Source organism: Corythoichthys intestinalis, chromosome 6 (genome assembly GCF_030265065.1).
Source record: "Corythoichthys intestinalis isolate RoL2023-P3 chromosome 6, ASM3026506v1, whole genome shotgun sequence".
Taxonomy (NCBI): Eukaryota; Metazoa; Chordata; class Actinopteri; order Syngnathiformes; family Syngnathidae; genus Corythoichthys; species Corythoichthys intestinalis.
This window is the reverse complement of record NC_080400.1, coordinates 46421285-46443597: the sequence shown is the minus strand read 5'-3', so window position 1 is coordinate 46443597 and position 22313 is coordinate 46421285. Positions and strand designations below refer to the sequence as shown.

The 22313-nt window shown below is 39.2% G+C and overlaps 1 protein-coding gene across 1 annotated transcript in view; it reads right to left on the bottom strand.

Moving 5' to 3' along the window:
* The window catches only part of dpf1 (double PHD fingers 1), an 87845-nt gene extending 77900 nt beyond the window's left edge, over window positions 1-9945 (bottom strand). The window contains 2 exon segments of the mRNA XM_057838643.1: window positions 9739-9911; window positions 9913-9945. Of these exon segments, the coding sequence (XP_057694626.1) occupies window positions 9739-9911; window positions 9913-9945 (206 nt within the window).
* Window positions 9946-22313: the final 12368 nt, after the last annotated feature.

Here is a 22313-nt window from a genome sequence, read left to right as displayed (position 1 = left end):
GAAGCAGTTGACCACATTAGTCACGTAACGTACTTTAACCGTCCTTATTTGGTATAACTGCATTTAAGTATTTTCTTAAGGCATTTTTTAGTACGTTCTGCCTGTATGCATCCAAACAAAACAAGTTTAGCGCGCACGGTAGTACTTTGGGTGTTAAATTCGACTAATGTAGGACGTTTCGCCAATGTAGCAGATTTTGGCAGAACACCGTCTCTGAACAGATGAGGATAGCGGGCTTGTGCTGCCGCCAGGTAAAATGAACAAAAATGTGTTGGTCTACTCCTCCTTAAACACTGTTTTCTGCATCAATTTTGCGTAGTTTTGAGCACCCCATTTGCCATACCTTTTCGCCCTTTCCTCCAACTTCATTCGGCTCAGTTTTTGGCTGTACATCCGCGGAGTCTGGAAAGCGAGTGTGAGACATGCTGTTCTAAAAATAACTTTCAAATGCTTCATTCCCATTGGCTGGTTCATGCACGTCACCGCTAAGGTTTTTGTTTGTTGCCCATTCCGCGCTCTGCAAACCCGGAGAAAAAAATGATTTTTGTTGTTGCAACGTATATTAGTCCGGACAGCTTGAGATCCGGTCCAGACGGCTTGGGGGTTTGGAACCGGACCGAGGTCCGCGGTTACGTGACCTCTGCTCTAGAGTATAAGTCGCACCCCAAGCCAAACTATGAAAAAAAAACTGCAACTTATAGTCCAAAAAATACGGTTATCAAATTTCACTGTTCTCAAACTGACAGAATAGAAGACAAAGTATCGACTACATTTTGTTGATGACAGTATAATAAGTCTTTTTTAAGGCAAATCATGTAGTCAATATGTATTTCATGTCTGTTGACAAATAAAAATTTGACTTCAGTCAGAATGAAGCATAAAGAGTAGGCAAACTTTTTCACTTGCGTGCCACAACGGGTTCTAAAATTTGACACATATGGACCAGGCCAGTAACAGTTGGATGACATTTTTGTGTGTGAACTAATATAAATAAATCAGTAGAGAAACTCACATTGAGTTTCAGTGGGGCCAGTGTTGTTGATCTACCTTTGGTGACAGTGCATCAAATCAGGTGTAAGTTTAGTTGTGGCAATTCTCAGAATAGATCCGTAGAGTTGGGTCACTTAAGCTAGATTTATGACAGGCTTCGTTGATGTTCATAACACTGAATGTCTACGTCATGTAGGCCAAGCCCAATAATGTATGCATCTTCTTTTGTTACTCCTGAAGTGATATAAATATGGCTTCATTATGTGAAGCATAAAAGTCATTCAGATTTAGGGACGTGAACTTCTTTTAAAAACGGAGACAGAAACTCAATGACTTCCAATTTAACCTTTGTGGTGCTGTTTCAGGGTTTTGCGACAGAACACAATGGCTAAATTCTCTGTAGATTATGCATTGATTTGCTGCAATCCTTGCGGTTCTGTTTACTAAGTCAATCTTCACAAGATGGGTCTTAACAAGGGAAAATACTGATTTCAAAATGTATAGGGTTTCTTTCAAAATAAGTTAAAGATATTTATAAACTCATCTAGGTTTTGCTGACTTTGGCGGCTTTGGAATTTGTGGATGCAGCTTTAAGATGCCTCCTGAGATTACTGGGCGCATATCCAGGTGACAATGTGACGACATATCACTCCTATTTTAAATCCTCTAGTTGCAGAGAGCCTTGACATGCAAATGTTACAAGCAAGTATTTGCAATCAATTGACAAACAGCATAGAATAGATGACAACCTTCAACCAGGTTACATACCGTAATGTTCGGACTACAAGGCGCACCTGATTATAAGCTGTCAATCACAAAATTTGATACTTTTTAGACACACAATTTGAAATTTGTTCATAGATAAGCCGCATTGGACTATAAGCTGCAGCTGTCCTCACTGTAATATGGAATATTTACACATAAAGATATTAACCGGTAAAACTTTATTTGACAGTGGCATCATAATACTGTCTAAGACCAAATGAACCACCATGAAGCTTTGGACCAATTGTCTGCAAAGTTTCATTGCTTCAAGAAGCTTCATTTAGCCATTACTGCTGCCTTATGGGAGATAGTCAACCTCTGCTGCCACCTTCTGTCAGCACTGTTGTCATCCAACATGCCTCCTAGCATGCATTGCAGCACTACAGATGTAAATACCAACCAAAATTCATGTTCTGTGCTAATTATTTCTTCAGTTACTGTTCCAGATGTTTCATTAATTGTTAGCTATGGTATTTGGTAACACTTTATTTGACAGTGGCGCTATAAAACATAAGACCATCATAATTATGACATGACACTGCCATGAGCATTAATGAATGCTTATGACAGATGTCAGTTTGTGTCATCTGGCAAATTATCTCCATTTTGAAAGGAATGTAAAAGATTTGAGCTGGACATAAATGGAGTTAGTGACGTAATTTTCCGGATGACACTTAATGTCATAATCATGACGGTCTTATGGCAGTCGTATGGCACTGCCGTCAAATAAAGAGTTACCTATTAACCCAAATAGATCAACAAATAAACCACACTGAACTATAAGTCGCAGGATTCAAAATGAAGGGAAAAAGTAGCGGCTTATAGTCCGAAGGTACTCATTTTAACCTTTCTCATGCATGGAGAATTGGGAAAGAAATGTCATGATAAATCCCCTTTATTTAAATATTTTTAATATAATTTTGGGCCAGATCATAAAGCCCAACTAGACTATGTGGCCCCCGGCTGCAGCTTGTCCATATCTGATCTAAATCATGGTCAGAAAACTCCACGTCACACGATAAAATGCGTAATGTAAAGTCACTTTGTTCTAAATGCAACTTTAATCCCTCGATTGATTTATTGAATTTGTGGTTTTCACAGAGTATATTTTGCTTTTCATCTACTTTACTGCCATCCCTTCCACACTGTGCTAGGCTAAACAGCTGGTCAGACAGGATGCTAAGAGAACACAGCAGAGAGACTCATCCAGAAATCAAACTAAACTACCACACTCATTTTAGCAACAAATAACACAACCACAATCATTCATACAACAACAACTCAGACACAACTATATTTTTAGTCTATTTTTATTATTTGCTTTCCATTTTCAGTATTATTTTTGGGCAAATTATAAAACAGAAATACTTAAGTGCAATCAGAAATATATTCAGCCTTTCAGTAATTAGCTGGCATTTTGCCCAATGTACTCCACACAGAAGCTGCAGTGAAGAGCAACATCCAAACAGAATCATATAAATGGTAAACACAAAGATTTTCCCCTGGGCAAGAGCACGAAAAATACAAAAGTATTCAATGCATACCATGTCCCACGGACAGCAAACCTGTATATGCACTGCATTTCGTGAATTTTGAGAGCATGATGAAAAAATCTACTGTATGTAAAAACAAAAATCCAGTCTTTGACAATGATAAAATTTCATTTTTTTAAAACTGTGTTTGGAGTTTTTTTGTGTCCTGGAACTGTGCTGCAACATACTGAGGTGTTTCTACCATCCTAAAGACTGATTTGGTTATATTTTTAGCTCCTATCAAGTATCTGTGATACCATATTTATTAAAACACACCTCTCAGTATGATACACTGGAGCACAATCTTTATTCATGTGAAATTATTAACACCTCTCTTGCAGTGTCAATTAAATTGAACATTAGCATGTATATTAGACATTGAAAGTTGGAAGTCATTGTGTATTATATGTGAAATGTGGGTGTATAATTCTAAAAAAATATATACAGTATGTACTGTATATCATATAAAAGAAGAATCTATTGTCTCCTGCAGAAGCAGGTGGCTTTAGTCCAGTATAATGTTTAATCCTCACTTTCTATGACATATAGCCAACTGTATTTCCTGGTTGCAGCAATTAACACTCATTAGACAGCAATAGAGGAACACGGAGCCCCCCCTAGCGGTGGAATCTAATCATTGGCGCTTCACTAGACAAATATACAGTAGAGAATCAACTAAATTAGTGTACAATTAAAATAGAAACCACAATGAAGAGATAATAGTTTCATTGTGGTTAGATGAAAAAATACATGTAAATTGATGCAGATTACTTCACTAAAACACAGGGCAGATTGCAAGCTTTAAACTTTAAGATGTGTGTATTGTTGTATTTTCTAAGCTTGGAAACACTTGTGCCAATACATTCAAGTGTACACACCTGCTGCACACACCTGTTCACTCAGTACTGTCCATCTGTGCACTTGCTTACATCCACATGCGCAAAAAGTCCACTCATATTGGCATTTCCTGTCCTAAGGAGCTTTGTGTGTGTATGCTATGCCTGTGTGTGTGTGCAGTACTAATGTGTGTGCACAGTCAAGAAGTAATATCAGGCGGCCTTCTGTACTGTTCCTCCCCTCCCCCAACTCAGCCCTTCCATGGCTGAACTCAACAGATTAAACTATGCAATATCACCCGTACCAATCCACCACCACCACCCCTCCTTCCCACCACCCTCAATTCAATTTCTTTTCCACTGTCCTCCACTTTCACACTCACTGAAATGACTGGTCTTTCTCTCTCGCTTACCCATTAATATATACAACTCTTGCAGCATGTGAGATGAGTTCCCAGTTTTAGTATGGCATACGTGGGCGTACAAAAAGGACATACTACGTATATATTTTGAGATGTGTATGCATGTATGTGTGTGCAAACTTTAACATAATGACAGATTTCACTTTACATGAGGATGTCTATTATCTCATGTGTCTGTCTGACATTTGTGGGTGTGGTGATCTCATCTATCTCTCTCTAAAAAAAAGGTCCTTTGCCTTTCTGCACACACTTGCATGCACCTCGTTTTTTTGTGTCCACACGTGCATGAACAGTCACATTGCAGTGTACAGTATAAGTGTCTAGCTCTGTGCATGCATGCATATCTAGTCTTTGTGTGTGGGTGTATACAGCGCATACTGTAGCTTTAGCTGCAGTGTGTATTAGGGGCAGTGCATCAGAGTAAAGCAATCTGCCTCTGAGCAGCTCCTTCAGGTGAGATTTATTGCCACTGCACTTGGCCTCTTACAATGGCGATGGACTCCTTACCCCTTTATCTTGCCCAGTGTGCGCATGTGAGTGTGCGGGTTGGTGATTTCTTAGTTTAACCCCCTCCCACCCTCTGGAAACACGCCACCATCACTAAGAACTCCTCCCCTGTCTGCATCCCTATTGAAGAGCTGCAGAGAGAAGCAGTGTTGGTGTTGACTCCACCCTTGAGAACTCTTGATAAGAATGTGCACTGGACCTACATAAATATTAGGACTTAAACTAAGATGGGATTGATTGTAGTAGCTCATGATTCAATTCTTTTACAGCTATGCAACTTCAATTTAGACGACTAGTTTGAACTACAAATTCCTGGATGGAAATCACTCAAGTTCCCAAAGCAGTGAAACTGACTGACTGTCAGTTAGGTAGCACTGGAGAAATAGGTCATAGAGCTAAAAATACTTATCTATGTCTCTCTCTTTTTCTCTATTCCTCTCTCACGTTTTTTCTCAATCCTGTCTTCTGCAAAAAGAATACCAAAAAACACAAAGTAAAGCAGGGAAAAAACTAATAAAGAGAAGATGAAAGGAATAACTTAGGAAAGAAACGCCCTTAAAAATATCAGACCTTAGGCTTGCTCCCTTATGAATAAAGAAGAGCAGGAGAGAGTATGTATGTGGACATGTCTACAGATGAGCAAGTTAAGGAATGATGGAGGAGATTGAAAGGGAAAATGAAGATGTAGAAATGGATGCTCAGGCTGCGGTTCAGCCATCACATGGGGCTGTTTGCACATCGAGGTTTATTACATGGAACTCATTATTCACTGAGCTCAGCCAAGCAGGCAGGGCAGAAAAAAATCATAGAACTACTAGCAATATGCAGTACAGGCACCGATGAAGCTACCACTCAAATGAACCATGTTGGTTAATTTCTTTCCAAAATATTCAAAAATGTGTGATGAATATTACCTGTGTTTTTTACTGGGTAAGATCAGTAGTGTATACTACTTGTCTGCTCAAATGAAACGACTATAAGACTTCATATTAGTGAATGCAAACATGCTGTTGATAAATCATACAAGGACTGAGCCTTAAAAAATCTGGGGAGGAAGGTGAAAAAAATCTCTTCAGTACTTAGCACTAGATTTAACATGCAATGAAGTCTGATGGAGGTTTGCTGGTGAGACCAACGCTCAGTAAATTTGCAAGTGTCAGAGAAGGAGTGAGGGATGGATGGAGAAAATCATGCAGGAGGAGAGCCTGAATGTGGAAGCAGGTCAGCAGGGGTGATGGGAAGAGAGAGTGTGAGAGAGAGAGAGAGAGAGAGAGAGAGAGAGAGAGAGAGAGAGAGAGAGAGAGAGAGAGAGAGACAGAGAGAGAGAGACAGAGAGAGAGAGAGAGAGAGAGAGAGAGAGAGATTATCTCTAATCCGTCAGAGAAAGTGGAGGGAATTTTTGGAAAGTCCCCAGTAGATTGGAGCTAGTTGTTGCTGCTCCTCTGCTGATTTGTCTTCACATAACACAGCACCATGGACACCGAATGAAGATGTTTTCTACAGGATTCACATCCACTGAATTAATTAGCAGGTTTGAGGGCATCTCAGGACGGAGCTAAATCTGGACACCCCAAGCCTGGAATTATCAAATGAAGTTGATGCACACTTTGTTTTTCACAAAAACATGCAAAATCGTAAATTGCATATGCAGTAAATCGAGATCTTTGTTTCAGCCAAATATAAAAAATATATATATTTTACTCTTCCTGGTCCCCTCTCGTCCCCATAATTACAGTATATCCATATAAATAATACATCACGTGAAAGTAGGGTGGTGTGACAAAGTGAACTCTCTGTCCTTGCAAACCATCTCTCTATATTGGTTTGGTTGTTATATGTGGGAGAGAGCGCACAGGTTTTCCAGATTAACTAGAAAATAATGAGAGGCTGTCAAGGCAACACCACTTTCTGCACATACAAGCAGGACATACAGGAGAGTCATTCATGGTAGGCCTGAACGAAACTGGAAAAAACTATCATTGCGATTTTGGGGGGGTTTGCGATATATTGCGATATTATATTGCGATAATAAAACTAGAAGAATTTTGCCAGATAACTTGAATAGCTGTTTGGGATGGGCCAGAACGATATTGGAAAAAAATGACATTGCGACTTTTTGTGGGTTTGTGATTGATACGATGTATATTGTAATATTAAACGAGAAAAATTTGAATAGATATGTCTTGGAAGACTTTGGTTGACTCACCATGACCTCATTTTATTAATATAATACCGTTTATTCCAGGCTAAGAGGGTTAATTTGTGGGAGGTGAAAATTGCTGTATTTAAAAGGCAGATTTAGGTAGTAACGTGTTACATTTAAGTAACTTTTTGAGAAAAATATACTCCTAAGAGTAGTTTTATTGAGCCATACTTTTTCTTTTACTTGAGTAGATTTGTGAAGAAACACTACTCGTACTCCGCTACTTTAGGCTATACTAGAATCGTTACATTTGTCCTCTTAATTCTACACATTGACTTTATTTTTGCCAGAGAGTAGTTCCACCAGTTTCACAGATGAGACACCTCAACAATAATCACAGGACTAGATTATACTAAACAGAGTCAAGCTTGCCGTCCCTCTATCACACCAGCCTGTGCTGATAAAAAAAATACTATATTAAAAAAAATTTAAAAATCAAACATCATTAACTGTTACTCACAATGTAACTCATGACTTGAGTATTCTTTTCACCAAATACTTTTTTACTTGTACTTGAGTACATTTTTTGGATGACTACTTTTACTTGAGTAAATTTATTTTGAAGTAACACTGTTTCTTGAGTACAATTTTTGGCTACTCTTCCTACCTCTAATAAGAGTGATCCAGGACGCCACGTCTCTGCACACTTGCTGCTTTTATGAAACAAAAAAACAAACAAAAAGAGAAGCAATTGCACATCCTGCGATACTATTGCGATGGCGATGCTTAAACGATATATTGTGCAGGCCTAATTTATGTCCATGTCCCACGGTAATCATACAACCTTTGCAAATGTGGCCGGCCAAAAAACTCATGCTAGTTTAACCCACGAGAGGGCACTCATTTAAGTCATTGACGGCGCTAGACGTCCAATCCATTTTGACTAAGAGAAGTGGCAGTGAATTCTCAGTAACATCCCTCCCAGAAAGATGAATATTAAAAGTCAGTGCTTCCAGTTTAAATGAATTGGATGTCTATTGTTGTTGTAGACAGCAGAGTTAAATACTATGAAAAAAAAAAAAAAATGTTTATTGGGGGACAGGATCAGAGTGTAGGTGGTACGGTGGAAGAGTGCTTAGCACATCCGCCTCACAGTTCTGAGATTGAGGGTTCCAGCCCACCAGTGTGGTGTTTCCATGTTCTCCCCGTGCCGGCTTGGGTTTTCTCCGGGTACTCCGGCTTCCTCCCACATCCCCAAAACACGCATGATTGGCTGGTTGAAAATTCCAAATTGTTTGTAAGTGTGAGTGAATAGTTGCTTGTCTGTATGTGCCTTGCGACTGGCTGGGAACCAAGAGTGTACCCTGCCTCCAGCCTGTTGTTTGCTGGGATAGGCTCCAGCACCTCTGCGACCCTCGTGAGGATAAGCGATTCAGAAGAGAAATGAATAATCGGAGTGTATTTCTGTTTTTATTCATTTTAATTTTATAAATCAATAAGTGTGTTTTTTCATTAAAAATTTGTCTCGAAATAATACTAAACAAAACAAAACAATAATCATAATAAGAATAAAATAATAATTGAGAAATGGCGTCCACATATGTAGAGTTGTGGAAATCACATTTTGCATACCAAATGTTAATATTCTGGCCTAAATGACCTAAAATGTGGTCAGATGTCAATAATTTAAAAAAAAAAAAAAAAAAAGTATTTTTTTTTTTTTTTAAATGACCAAAAATAGCCTCTTGCCCTATATATAACGGGTTAAGGGGTAAAACTGTGTTGCCCCGGGTACCTCTCTGAAAGCAGCCGCTGCGAATAGGCGCACATCATAGCCACCTTTTTGGCCGTGTGCCTAAGCGGGTAGCAGGCGTCTGCATTCCACTGCAGCCAGTCACGGCAAAACAAAAAGACACGGCATTGTAGGGGAAAAAAATCTGCCTCAAAGGAACTTTAATCCCCTGGAGCACGCCATTGTAGAATTAAATGCCCGCTAAATTACAATATAAATGCAAGACGTGGCGTTGCAATTACGCTTTGATTGCCGCCTTAATTCTAATCAAAAGACATACCTTGGCCAATTACTGCCGAAATACCGGGCACTAAAGGTAAATGTGCAGCCCCAAGCTCCCATCTTCCTACCTGTTTCCACTCTGTCCACACAGGTAGTGTACGCTATCTAAAGGGTGTCCCTAGGTCCAGCCTGCTTCTGACCGTGATCTTGGCTGGCCACACTGGCAAGGGACATACCGGGTCACCTAAATCCAACCCCGGCATTCCTGCGTGTTCGTACACACATGCACGCTGCTCCTGCCAGGCTCGCGGGGAACAAACATAGCGTTTGCACATGATCGCACTATCGACCCGCGGAGCCAACAGTACACAGAAAGGCAACTTTTCTGCATTTTCATTGTCTTAGCTCTATTTGTGCTGTGTTCGCGACATGCCTAGAGGTTTTGGCAATCGTGCCGAGGGTGCAATGGTAAATGAAACAACACTGACAACGTACGTCAATAGGTAAAAGGCAAATGTGTTGTACTTACGATTTGAGGTGGTTCTGTACCGCTGTGGCCATTTTGGTGTAGTATGATAGAATGCAACGCTGCAGCGCCCGGTATTGTACATGTAATGTAGCAGCTATTTCAATTTCATTCATTCTCTGGGGCTGCGGCTGGAACGGGCAGCCAATGGGAGACAGGAGCGCATGCGACAGCAGAAGGGGAAGTGTAGTTTTTTTCGCATGTCAACATGAAACATGTCCAGGAGCAATGCACTACAAGTACCAGCGTGGGTAGCGAGCGTAGGATGCCACGGTCCCGCCTTGGATCTGAAAAGGGCAAAACCACCCATCCACATCCGAATGATTGAACACACACACACTTCCTAATACGGTACCTAGATTGGTTCTAGATGACTGGGTCACACTAGTTTACATTGTTGGCTTTCTGTCTTTAAATTTGATGCTTACAACGTTGCAGTAAACTTCAGTGATTATTCAAAGCTTAATCATCAATTTTAATGAGTAACAAACGAATAATAATCATCATATTGATACGCCTATTTTTCCGCCAAAATGAAGATGCATAACTTTTAACTCTTTCAGGGACAGTGGTCACCACCAGGGGCGTCACTAGGTTTTAAGAACAGGGGAGGCTTAGCCCACAGGATGTAAGTGAACGTAGCGTACGTGCACAAAACTTCACAAACAGCTAACAAAGATTGATATTTTATATACATATACACTCACCGGCCACTTTATTAGGTACACCATGCTAGTAACGGGTTGGACCCACTTTTGCCTTCAGAACTGCCTCAATTCTTCATGGCTTAGATTCAACAAAGTGCTGAAAGCATTCCTCAGAGAGTTTGGTACATACTGAAATGATGGAATCACACAGTTGGTGCAGATTTGTCGGCTGCACATCCATGATGCGAATCTCCCGTTCCACCACATCCCAAAGATGCTCTATTGGATTGAGATCTGGTGACTGTGGAGGCCATTTGAGTACAGTGAACTCATTGTCATGTTCAAGAAACCAGTCTGAAATGATTCCAGCTTTATGACATGGCGCATTATCCTGCTGAAAGTAGCCATCAGAAGTTGGGTACATTGTGGTCATAAAGGGATGGACATGGTCAGCAACAATACTCAGGTAGGCTGTGGCGTTCCAACGATGCTCAATTGGTACCAAGGGACCCAAAGAGTGCCAAGAAAATATTCCCCACACCATTACACCACCACCACCAGCCTGAACCGTTGATACAAGGCAGGATGGCTCCATGGTTTCATGTTGTTGACGCCAAATTCAGACCCTACCATCCGAATGTCGCAGCAGAAATTGAGAAAAATCAGACCAGGCAACGTTTTTCCAATCCTCTATTGTCCAATTTCGATGAGCTTGTGCAAATTGTAGCCTCAGTTTCCTGTTCTTAACTGAAAGGAGTGGCACCCGGCTGTCTTCTGCTGCTGTAGCCCATCTGCCTCAAATTTCGACGTACTGTGCATTCAGAGATGCTCTTCTGCCTACCTTGGTTGTAACGGGTGGTTATTTGAGTCACTGTTGCCTTTCTATCAGCTCGAACCAGTCTGGCCATTTTCCTCTGACCTCTGGCATCAACAAGGCATTTCCACCCACAGAACTGCCACTCTCTGGATATTTTTTCTTTTTCGGACCATTCTCTGTAAACCCTAGAGATGGTTGTGCGTGAAAATCCCAGCAGATCAGCTGTTTCTGAAATACTCAGACCAGCCCTTCTGGCACCAACAACCATGCTACATTCCAAGTCACTCAAATCACCTTTCTTCCCCATACTGATGCTCGGTTTTTAACTACAGGAGATTGTCTTAAACCATGTCTACATGCCTAAATGCACTGAGTTGCCGCCATGTGATTGGCTGATTAGAAATTAAGTGTTAACGAGCAGTTGGACAGGTGTACCTAATAAAGTGGCCGGTGAGTGTATATGTATACAGGGTTGTCACTTGGTGTAAAGAACAGAGGGGCTTATTTAAAATGTAAATAGTCATGGAAATAAAGAAAACGAACTAATGAGAAGGTGTTTCCAAACAATTGGCCTATACTGTAAACGTACTGTATGTGTGTGTAAGGTTGTGTGTGTGTGTGTGGGGGGGGGGGGGGGGTATGTATGCTATACATAATCATCTTCTTGGCTTCTTCACTTTCTAATCATTAATCTCCTTAATAATTAATCTCCTACTCACCTTTTAAGTAGTGGTCTCCCCCGTCACCATCTTTGCGCCTCTGCTCTCACTGCTGCAGGTCAATAAAGGTGGTGGACTGATTATTATTAGTGTATTATTATGACTATCCACTGATGATAATCACTGATGATAATCATAGCTCAGAGTTCAGCTCCTGTACTCATCTGCGTAACGTGAGAAACACAGCTGATGCTCCAGAAGGAAGTCACCCCAAAGATACCTGTATCAAGATTGCACTCTTAATTCGACTAGGACCTTCGAAATGCATTTCATACTAACTAGCTAGCAGCAGCTAAGTAGCAGCTTTATTTTGAACTGGGATGGAACTTTTGACCGCAAAACAACAAAGGTAAGATGTGCGCAGAGATCGACTGCAAAAAAAAAAAATAATAATAATAATAATAATACCGACTGCTAGCTAGGTCACAGGGAAAAGGCGGAATGGGTTGTCAGAGATGTGGGTACTCTCTACATGAAAAAGAGGAATGGATTAGATAGCGACGCACTGAAGGGGCTCTCTACCTTACTCTGTGAAGTGAGGGCAAACTTACAGATTTATGATCATATTTACGTTAATAAGGACAGGTTATATGATTATTGATTTAAAATAATTTCCTGGCAAATTATTCTTTTTCCCTTTATCCCAGACTAATAATTTTTTCTGTTGTTTTATTTACCTGACGTTTTGGCGACTACTTCCGGAAATAGTCGTCCAAATATGTTAAGTAAATAAAACAACCTCAAACAATTGTCTGGGATAAAAGAAAACTCATAATTTATAAGTGTAGAGAAAATGAACTCAATACAACTAATATTCTAGCAACTTCATAGTGATTATGTCAACATTTTTTGTATCTTTGTATTTTTTTTTTTTTATATAACATCACCAAATTATTTAGGGGGGGCTTAAGAATATTTCAGGGGGGCCGAAACACCCCTAACGACGCCACTGGTCACCACAACACAGGACAGCAATTCAAAAGTTATCACTTGACCCATAACCCATTAATGGCTGTCTATTTTTGGTTAATAATAATAACGAAAATATTAGTAATTATTATAGTCATTTAAATTATTAATAATTATTGTAATTCTGTTATATCAGTGGTGGGTAGTAACGCGTTACATTTACTCCGTTACATTTACTTGAGTAATTTTTTTAAGAAAAATGTACTTCTAAGAGTAGTTTTACAAAGCCACACTTTTACTTGTGTTGATTTGTGAAAAAGAAACACTACTCTTACTCCACTACTTTTGAGCTACACAAGTCGTTACATTTTTCGTCTTTTGTCTACATACTAGATTTAACTTTTTTTTTTTTTTTTTTTTTGTGAGCTACGCCAACAGTAGCTCTACCAGTTCCACCAATGAGACGTCGCAACAATAATCATATGACTCCGTTATACCAATTAGACTCAAGCTTGCTGTTTTATGATCACGCTAGCCATTCAACCACATGGCGTCTTTAAAGCACCGTAAACAGTCAAATATTTGACACAGAGCGCCACCAACAACATAACTCAAAAGTGTGGATTTTAATCTCTCCCAGTTTTTATTTGGCACTGATTGACCACGGAAAACTGGAGATATGACCCTTTTAGTTTTATAATAGGTAATATGTTTTCTCCCCTAGAGGGCACTCATGCTCTTTGGACGAATAATGCTTCATTTCTGTAGATTTTCTTTCTCTCGCCAGAATTCAATTGTTTTTTTTTTTTGTGTGTGTGTATTTCTTTGGCTTAAAGTGGTTATGTAATAGGTTATAATACAGTATAATAACAGTTTATTTAGATTTTTTTTTTCTCAGCACAAAGTTTCCATTGTTTAAAAAAAAAAAAAAATCCACAATAGTCACAATAATACTCATGACTTGAGTATTCTTCTGATAAAATACTTTTGTACTTGTGTTTGGGGACATTTTTTGGATAAATATATGTATTTGAGTAATATTATTTTCAAGTAACGCTACTCTTGCTTGAGTAAAACGTTTGGCTACTCCACCCACCTCTTTGTTAGGGAGTGAATGAAAACTTTCGCCCCCCCTCCTCTCAGTCAAAATGGATTGGACCTCTTGTGTCGTCTATGGTAGCCAAAGAGTTAAATGATTGCCCTGTGCGTTTACCAAAAAAAAAAAAAAAAAAAAAAAAAATTGGGCATGAAAGGGTTAAAAAGGAGTCCTGAACCCAGCAGCCTTAATTATTCATTAATCAGGAGCATTAAGAGGAGAGCTATAATTGATTCTTTCAGACTTTCATGATTGAGTTCGGCTGGAACTATCTCTAACTCACAGCATCCGCTTTCATATTAAAACCTGTACACTGTTGTCATAGTGCTGTTTCTTTACACTTGAAGGATGAGAAACAGATTGACAAAATTTTTGCTACCCCACTGTTAGGAAAAGGAAAACCTACAGCAGTCAACGATTAAAAATAGTAGTTTATTAATTAAATTTTAATTATGGTTCAGCAGAATATACCTGGATAAAAAACTAAGGTAGTCATAACTTTTAAGCCACACTGTAGAAACTATCTGTAGTTCCTAGAACCTTTTGGGAGATGATGACGTCATTTTATTTGTTCACTCATGTAGGAACTAAAGACCAGGAACTCGAGTTCCGGAACCATTTTAGTTTCTGTTCTGAGGTAGGGACTTTCACTGGGGCTGCAGGAACTCGATTACGTAGGTATTTGGTGATTCGCTGCAATCAGCAGCTATGCCCCTTCCTTACTTGCACATCTCGAGGAGCCACCATATTAAAAAAAAAAAAAGCTGGAGAAGCCTATAGGTATAGGAACTAATGACTCAGTTTCCTTCAGTCAGAAAGCGGCTGATGTATTTTGTTGCACACGTTTTTGAGGCAGCCATTAAAATCAAACAATGTTTGTAACATTCAATGAGACTTTGCCCCTGTCAGTAGGATTTTTGTTTCATAGGATTTTGATCAGGGTTCACAGGAGGCCATTTCAGAATAGCTTTGTTCCAACATTGAAAAGACTGCTACTTTCTTGTGTTGCTTTGCTGTGTCTATCAGAGGGTGTCTTGAATCTAGAATCAAATCCCAAGATGAAAGTGTTGGACTATGCCAAAAAAGCTTGGCCTCATTTGCAGGTTGTGGGTTTTGCAAAAGGATGGTGTCCTAACCAGAGTTGTAACTCTCAAGAACAGTCATGAGATCACATTTGAAGGTCTTAGTCTTGTCTCAGTCTCAACACCAAAAAGTCTTAATCTTGTCTTTGTCTGGCTAGCAGGACAGACTCAGGATTTTTTGTCAAGATCAGCCCTTCAGCTTCATTCATTGGATTTTTAATGGGACAGACAACACCTACATCACATGGATCCCAGCGAAAGAATCTTGTTTAATAAATAGAAAAAAATACACAACATTTCATTTTTCTGATGTGAAATAGTGGTAAAAAATGTAATTAAAGCCAGAATTTCCAGGAAGTGGCTACCCTTAGTGCAGGCAAATATCATATCTATTCCGGTACTATTTTAGTCAATCATATGTGATGTGATGTCAGTGATACCCATTATCACATGCACCTGTGCTCCAGTCCATCAGTGTGTATGTACATGGGTATATGGGGCATCATAAAATGGCTGCGCTCGTAAGTGGTGTCATAACTCGTCAAAATGTCATAAAATTGCTAAAAATAACAAAGAATGGCTATTAGCCAAATATTGGACTATTTTGAACTGGCCTTCTATAAGCCCTGAAATATATTGAACATCTGTGCAAGGAGCAGAAACATGCCAGCTGAAGTCAACTCTTCAAACAGGAGGCAATCAGTTAGTTAGCTAAAGAGTGGGACAAAATGGCAGCCAAATTCAAAAGCAATGCCTGATTCCATTGTTGTTGCTTTTTAAATTATTTATTTCCTCACATTGTGTTTTCCCTTAAGAAATTGGTATCAACACTTTGGACATGTGTTCATACACAAATAATTTACTGGATTTATTCAATTTAATGGCATGTTTTTTTTCCACCCAGTTTTTTTTCTTTTCTTTCCATTAATACAGTGCATTTGTACGTATATAGAAATGGGCCTTTGTTTGTGTGTGTGTCTGTGTGTGTTCGTTCCCTATGGACTCCAAAACGGCTGGGCGGATTCTGATGAAATTTTACACTGTTGTACTTTATGTGTCTGCGATTGTTGTTATGTGGGTTTGATCTGTGTATGCCTTTATTTATTGCTGAAAATTCATTCAAAACTAGCGACATGATGGTGGGGGGCAAAATACGTGTCTATTGCAATTGCAATGTCGCAGTTGGCTTTCAAACGTTACGCTTTCATGTACAAATGTGCTGCGATGATCCGTTGTGGTTTTGAGTAATCCACAACAAGACATTGGATTTAGAAAAAAAAAAAAAAAAACTATTTTCTGGAATATTGCTAGGAGATTCATTTCAGCTAGATATCTTAATCTCTATGAAGGCGAGTTTGCCTGTGTGGCTGTCTGTGCATTCATGTTTTATGGACGCCAGAACCGCAGGGCGAATATATACAAAATTTTACACAGTTGTACTTTATGTGTCTCAGAGTGTCCTTGGATGTGGTTAATGTCCGTAGGCCTCCATTTAGTGTGGAAAATTTGTTCGAAATTCCAAAAACTTAGCATAAAAAACGCCAATTTTCACTTTTTCACCCGAGCAATGCTGGGCCATGCTGCTTCATAAATCTATCCAGCATACATTTAAAAACAAGTTACAGAGAAGCCCACATTTCGGTATTTCTTATGTGTTGATTTAACAAACCTTGGCCCCAACATTCCAGCAAAAGTAGCATGTCCGGCAACACTGGAACATACTGCTAGTATGACAATAAACATTCATCTTAAAATGCAGAAACATCACTTCCCATGTCATTTTAACAACGGTGGCGCCAGCCAAGCCACTCGGGGCCATGTGATATTTATAGATCTATACTAACAAATATTTAATGAACATGAGCATGCAGTTTCAATATCTAATCACACCAGTGTAATCGGTCAGATCCACGAACAGATGATTGAGATAGGTGTGAATATGGACTATATTTTCATGCTTGAATCTCAGTCAAAATCTCATCCTCAATAACAGCCAAATGGCAACCATAATCATCCCGCTACCATCATTAGCGAGGAGAGTAAATAGTGGAGCAATACCTTGAAGACCTGAAAAATGAAATTTGATTACAACACGGTCAGTGTGTACAAACAGAAAATAGACATTTTTCTTGATAAATAGTACAATATGTGATTAAAAGAAAAGAGGGTGTTCAACCATCTTATGGGGAAAAAAAAGTGTCATTTACTTTGCAGTTGATTGCTGAAGGAGAAGCATTAAGGATGCACAGCAGATCAATAAACTCTTTCAGAAAGGTGGTGACATCCTAGGAGACGTTTAAGTCTGTGAGGATAAAGAGGTCATTAAGCAGACATCTCTCAATCTTGAACAATCTTTCCTATCCTCTTCATGACACTCTACAGACTCATTCAGCATCGCTGCCATTAACAAGATTTTAGATTAAATTTAATACCATTCATTTTACCATTCCTTTACAGACCAAATTAGAAACTATAGTATGTGAGAAAAAAATCGCTTCTGGGCAACATGCAGTCATAGGTCAGCAGGAAAGGGACAGGTAAAAATGTGCACCCCTTACTATTTCAAGTAAGCATGGAACACCGTAATGTATTAAAATCATTTTCAGCTATCTGTACTTTGGGCACACTCATTTATTTAGAGTACTTTTGACGTTTCTGATTATAAGTATAATATTAAGATGTTCTTGAAATTGGCAGGGTTTTTACTTAACTTATGACCTCGAAGAGCCACCTTGTGGTGTAGTATATTAGTTTTGAATTTTAATGAGAATTTGGAATATTAGACATTGTTTCACTAATACACCCATAAATTAACATTTAAAAGAATATTGACATTATATTGACTATGAAAAATAAAATTTGGATTGGTGCTTGGGGTCGTAATCAGAGTTAATTGTTTTAATAATTATAAAATCATTATTTTAGGTTTTAATAACGTGTATTAATGTATAAATGCATATATAGTTATATATAAAATAATATAAAAAAACACAATAATTATTAATAATGAAAACATATAGGGTTAAAGGGGTTTAAGTGCCGACTTTTTAATTAGGCTCGAGCGTATGACGTGCCACTCGCGAGGTTTCCGCCGCTATCGCCAGTTTGGAAGCGGTAAACATAAACAGTGAGGCATTTCAACACAGGTCGCGCTTTTAAAATGGTTGGAAATTATTGTGCGGTAAAGAATTGCAACAACCGATCGAATAGAAAGGAGAATGTACAGCTCGACGGAACACCATTGAGTTTCTTCCGGATCCCTACATGGAGAAAAGGCGAGGGAAAGGTCATATCTGAACTTACCAAACGTCGAAGAATGGCATGGGTGGCCTCGATCAGAAGGAAGGGCATAACGTTTGATTCTCCAGTTACACAGAGTTGGCTCTGTGCACTTCCACTCCGGTAAGTTAATTTCGTTTGTTTACGCAAATTTCAGTAACTTTATGCCCTAAGTCGGCTGTTGTTAGCTATAGCTACAGCTAAACAACTAACATGCATACATGTGCATTGTCTTCATAAGACATCATTCCTGTCGTTGCTAAATGAAAAAGCTGTAATATTTTGATGTGAGAGAGTGGCAAAGAATTTGTACACAGGCTACATTTTCTGCAACAAAAAATGTGTACATCCGTGGTCACAGACTAATGTAAACACACATTGCCTACCTTTGCTAGAAAGATGGTGTTGCCGTTTGCTATGGTCATAATGTGCAGATCCTGCACCCATCCGCAGCAAAACTGTTCGTAGCTTTGTAGCGATTTGTAGTTTCGGAATTGCTGATGAGTGTAGTAACTTACACCAAACACTAAATACAGCATGATGTCCATTTCGCGTAGTGGTGGAAGCTTGTCGACATCTTTATTCCATTTGTGTTCGGCTTGCTCGTAAGGGTCAACATTTTTCACATCCTTAAAATTGCTCTCATATCTGTCCTTCGCCGTGGTAACAAGTTTGTCTCTGTATCGAACTGGCAAGTTTTCCTTACTTTTTTCCATCTTTGGCACTCGTAGTTGAATTGTATTTGCCGTTAAGTTTAAATGTCCCGTGATGCAGACGTGCTTCCGAAATGGCTGCGTTGTCGCAAATCTCGTATGATCCCGTGCTGCTGTGACGTAAACGCTCGAGCCTAATAGCTGTCCACTATAGACCCTACCCACCGACGTCACAAAATCACGTGATCGCTATATTGTTCCGACCCCTTGTCCGTCATTTTGTGTCTGTATTATCAATGGTCTCAATTGATCGAGCAATTTATAATGCATTTCATGGAAGACCCGGTGCTTTCGGATGCCGTAAACTCACTTGATGCGTTGCATAAAAGGCGTTATGTGGAAAAGCTTCAGTTTATCCATTAGCCAGATCCATATTTGATGCCTAAATCGATGTTTTTCGACCCGCTGTCTGCGCCGTATTTGCCTGACATCTGCTAGCTACCCTGATAGGAGTGGGAACCTCAGGGCACCTCACGATACGATACGCGATACAAGGCTCACGATAACGATTATATCACGATACAGCGATTATCGATATATTGGTCAGAAATTGGATACATGACATTCTACGATACAACTGTTGAAACAAAAAAAAGAACAAAAAAAGATTTTTAAAAATAGAAAAAATACTGTTTAAGTCATTTATTAAACAGTGACACATTTTCTGTGCAACATTGCTGTAAAATATAAATCTACTGCAAATTGTGCCATTGCACATATAGAAGAAACCAACCACGACCACTGATATCGCTTGGAGAGATCATGATGAATGGCACCCTTAATTTCTTTAAAGTTTTAAATCTTTAAATAAATAAATAAATAAAAAGTGCCGTAGGTGTCAGCAGTTGAGCTTGGAGTGGGGCAATGATAAAATTGGTGGGTCTTTTCTTCGTATATGACCTTTGTTGCTTGGTTTGAGCACTTCCGCTATCTGCTTCAGCATTTAAGATGTCAGACTTGCTCAGTCACAGTCTTCCTCACCTTAAAAACAACAAAATAAAACAAAAAATATTAGCTACTTCATAGCGTTTGAGTTGAAATCCTGATATTTTTTTTTGTGTTGGAAGTATTGAATTTTAAAAAATATGAATTGAATGGATAGAAATTAAAAATTCACTAATTACCTATTTTTAATATGTAGGCTACATTAATTATCATGCACATCACTTTATATATCTTGGAACCTATTCAAACCATTTTTATAGCTTATTGTATCAAAATGACAGTAATAACAGTTTGTGGAGTAAACTAGATTGAAATTGGTTCTCAAATAAATCGGTAAATTCATGTGGGCTTGATCGATATTCATTTTCATCCAGTTTAGGGTCCTGGTTTATTTTATATCATTCAACACCAAATGTCATCAAAATAACACATGTAAATTAAAAAGTCAATTGCATTGCAAAACTTTCTTACCTCAAGTGATGAAAGCGAAGCTCACAAACTCCAGTGTCCACTACGTCACCAGCTCCCAGTGAAACTTATTTTTCTTAGACAATTCTTGCATACAGCAAAGTCCTTGTTCACCTTACTTCCTTTCTTGTTGGTGTCAAATCTAAAGTGTGTCCCCATGTGTGATTTGTAGCAATATTTTTCTCATTTTTTCCTCCACCGTTCTCACGGAGCTTTTTTATTTTTTCTACCCACTTGGAGCTCCCTCTCTTCTTCTCTAGACAACTTGTGCGCACTTTGCCCTCACCGCCACTCCCGAGCGCCCCTAGTGGACCGCCAAGGAGTTGCTCAACAAACATTGAGCAGTTTACAGCATCCATACTCCATTGTATGGCCAATATGTTAAATAAAAGTATCGATTCTTGGCGGGAGCATATCGATAACCCATCGGGTTGCAAAATATCACGATATATCGCTGTATCGAGATATTGTCAAACTCTTATACCCTGATATTTAAAACTATCTTGTCCACACAAAATCAGCCTATTCTCACGAAAGTTTGAAAAACTTTAAGAGCTTGGAGGCTTATAAATACTTCGTTGCTGGTTGGGTGAAACAGGTCCTCGTCCACGAAAATTCGGCAGGAATCTATCTTGTGCTTGGAAAGGTGAGTTACGAAATTTTCAATTCAAAATCTTTTGTTCTTGCTAACATCCACTGTCAAGTCTAATGTATTTCATATCATTTGTCAATGGAGCTAGGGCTTTTAATGTTTATATGGTTTAGCGATAGCACTCTCACTACATACATACGTGTATGTTGTCGGCGATTAGCCTAGCAATGATCTTAATTGTGGTTGTCAGCCCCAAACCCTCTAAATATATATTAAATGCATCTTACCAGATATAAAATGACTACTACATAATCTGTGGTAATCGTTTGGAGCCCAGTTTTCTCGTCGAATTGCAGCAGCCCATCTCGCTCTCTCCTCTCCGGGTCTCTCGGAATCCGGTAGAACTTCAAGTTTCTCCGTCTATCTTCTCTGTTATTGCAACCGACCGCCACACACGCCTTCACCATTTTGATTATTAATGTTAACGAGCAGAAAAACACGCCGTAAATAGGAGGAATGTACGTAGCCGTATCAGGTAAACACGATGTGTTGACGGACAATTGGGCGGCACCAGTCAGGAGGGCGGAGTTGTGACGTCACGTGGGTAGGGTCTATAGTGACCACCGTCCTTGAAAGATTTGACACGTTGCAGCAACATGATTTCTTTTTAGTTTGCTATATAATATTATGATATGCAATTGAAATGGTGCAAAACAATTGTCATTTTTTGGGTGAGTTCTTATTCTGGATAAATGAAAAAAAGTAACCAAGATTTAATCAAATGTTATTAGTTTTATTGCGTTGAAAAAGTATCTAGGCTATTATTACATTACCAACAAGGTCACTGGTAACTATTAAAATTATACAAGGTAATGTTCCCAACACTGCAGATCCTATACATACAGTATATACCAGGGGTGGGCAAACTATTCCACAAAGGGCCGCAGTGGGTGCGGGTTTTTGTTCATACCCATCATGAGGACAGCCTTTCACCAATCCGGTTTCTTACAAGTGCAATCAGTAGATTGCAGTCAGGTGCTTCTATTTTCCACTGATACCTCATTGGCTAAACTGTCTGTGCTGAATAAGTTGGAACAAAGACCAGGACCCACTGCGGCCCTCGAGGACCGGTGTTCAGCCATTCCTTACTACGCGGCGAAACGTCCTACACAATGTTCAGGGCGCTTGCGCATGCATCCACACGCATGCGCACATCGGTTAGAAGCGGCGAGTACTCAATATTTTTGTTTTTATTTAGTTATTTAGAACCTTTTCACTGCCTCAAAGATACTTTTTGCATGTATTACACTC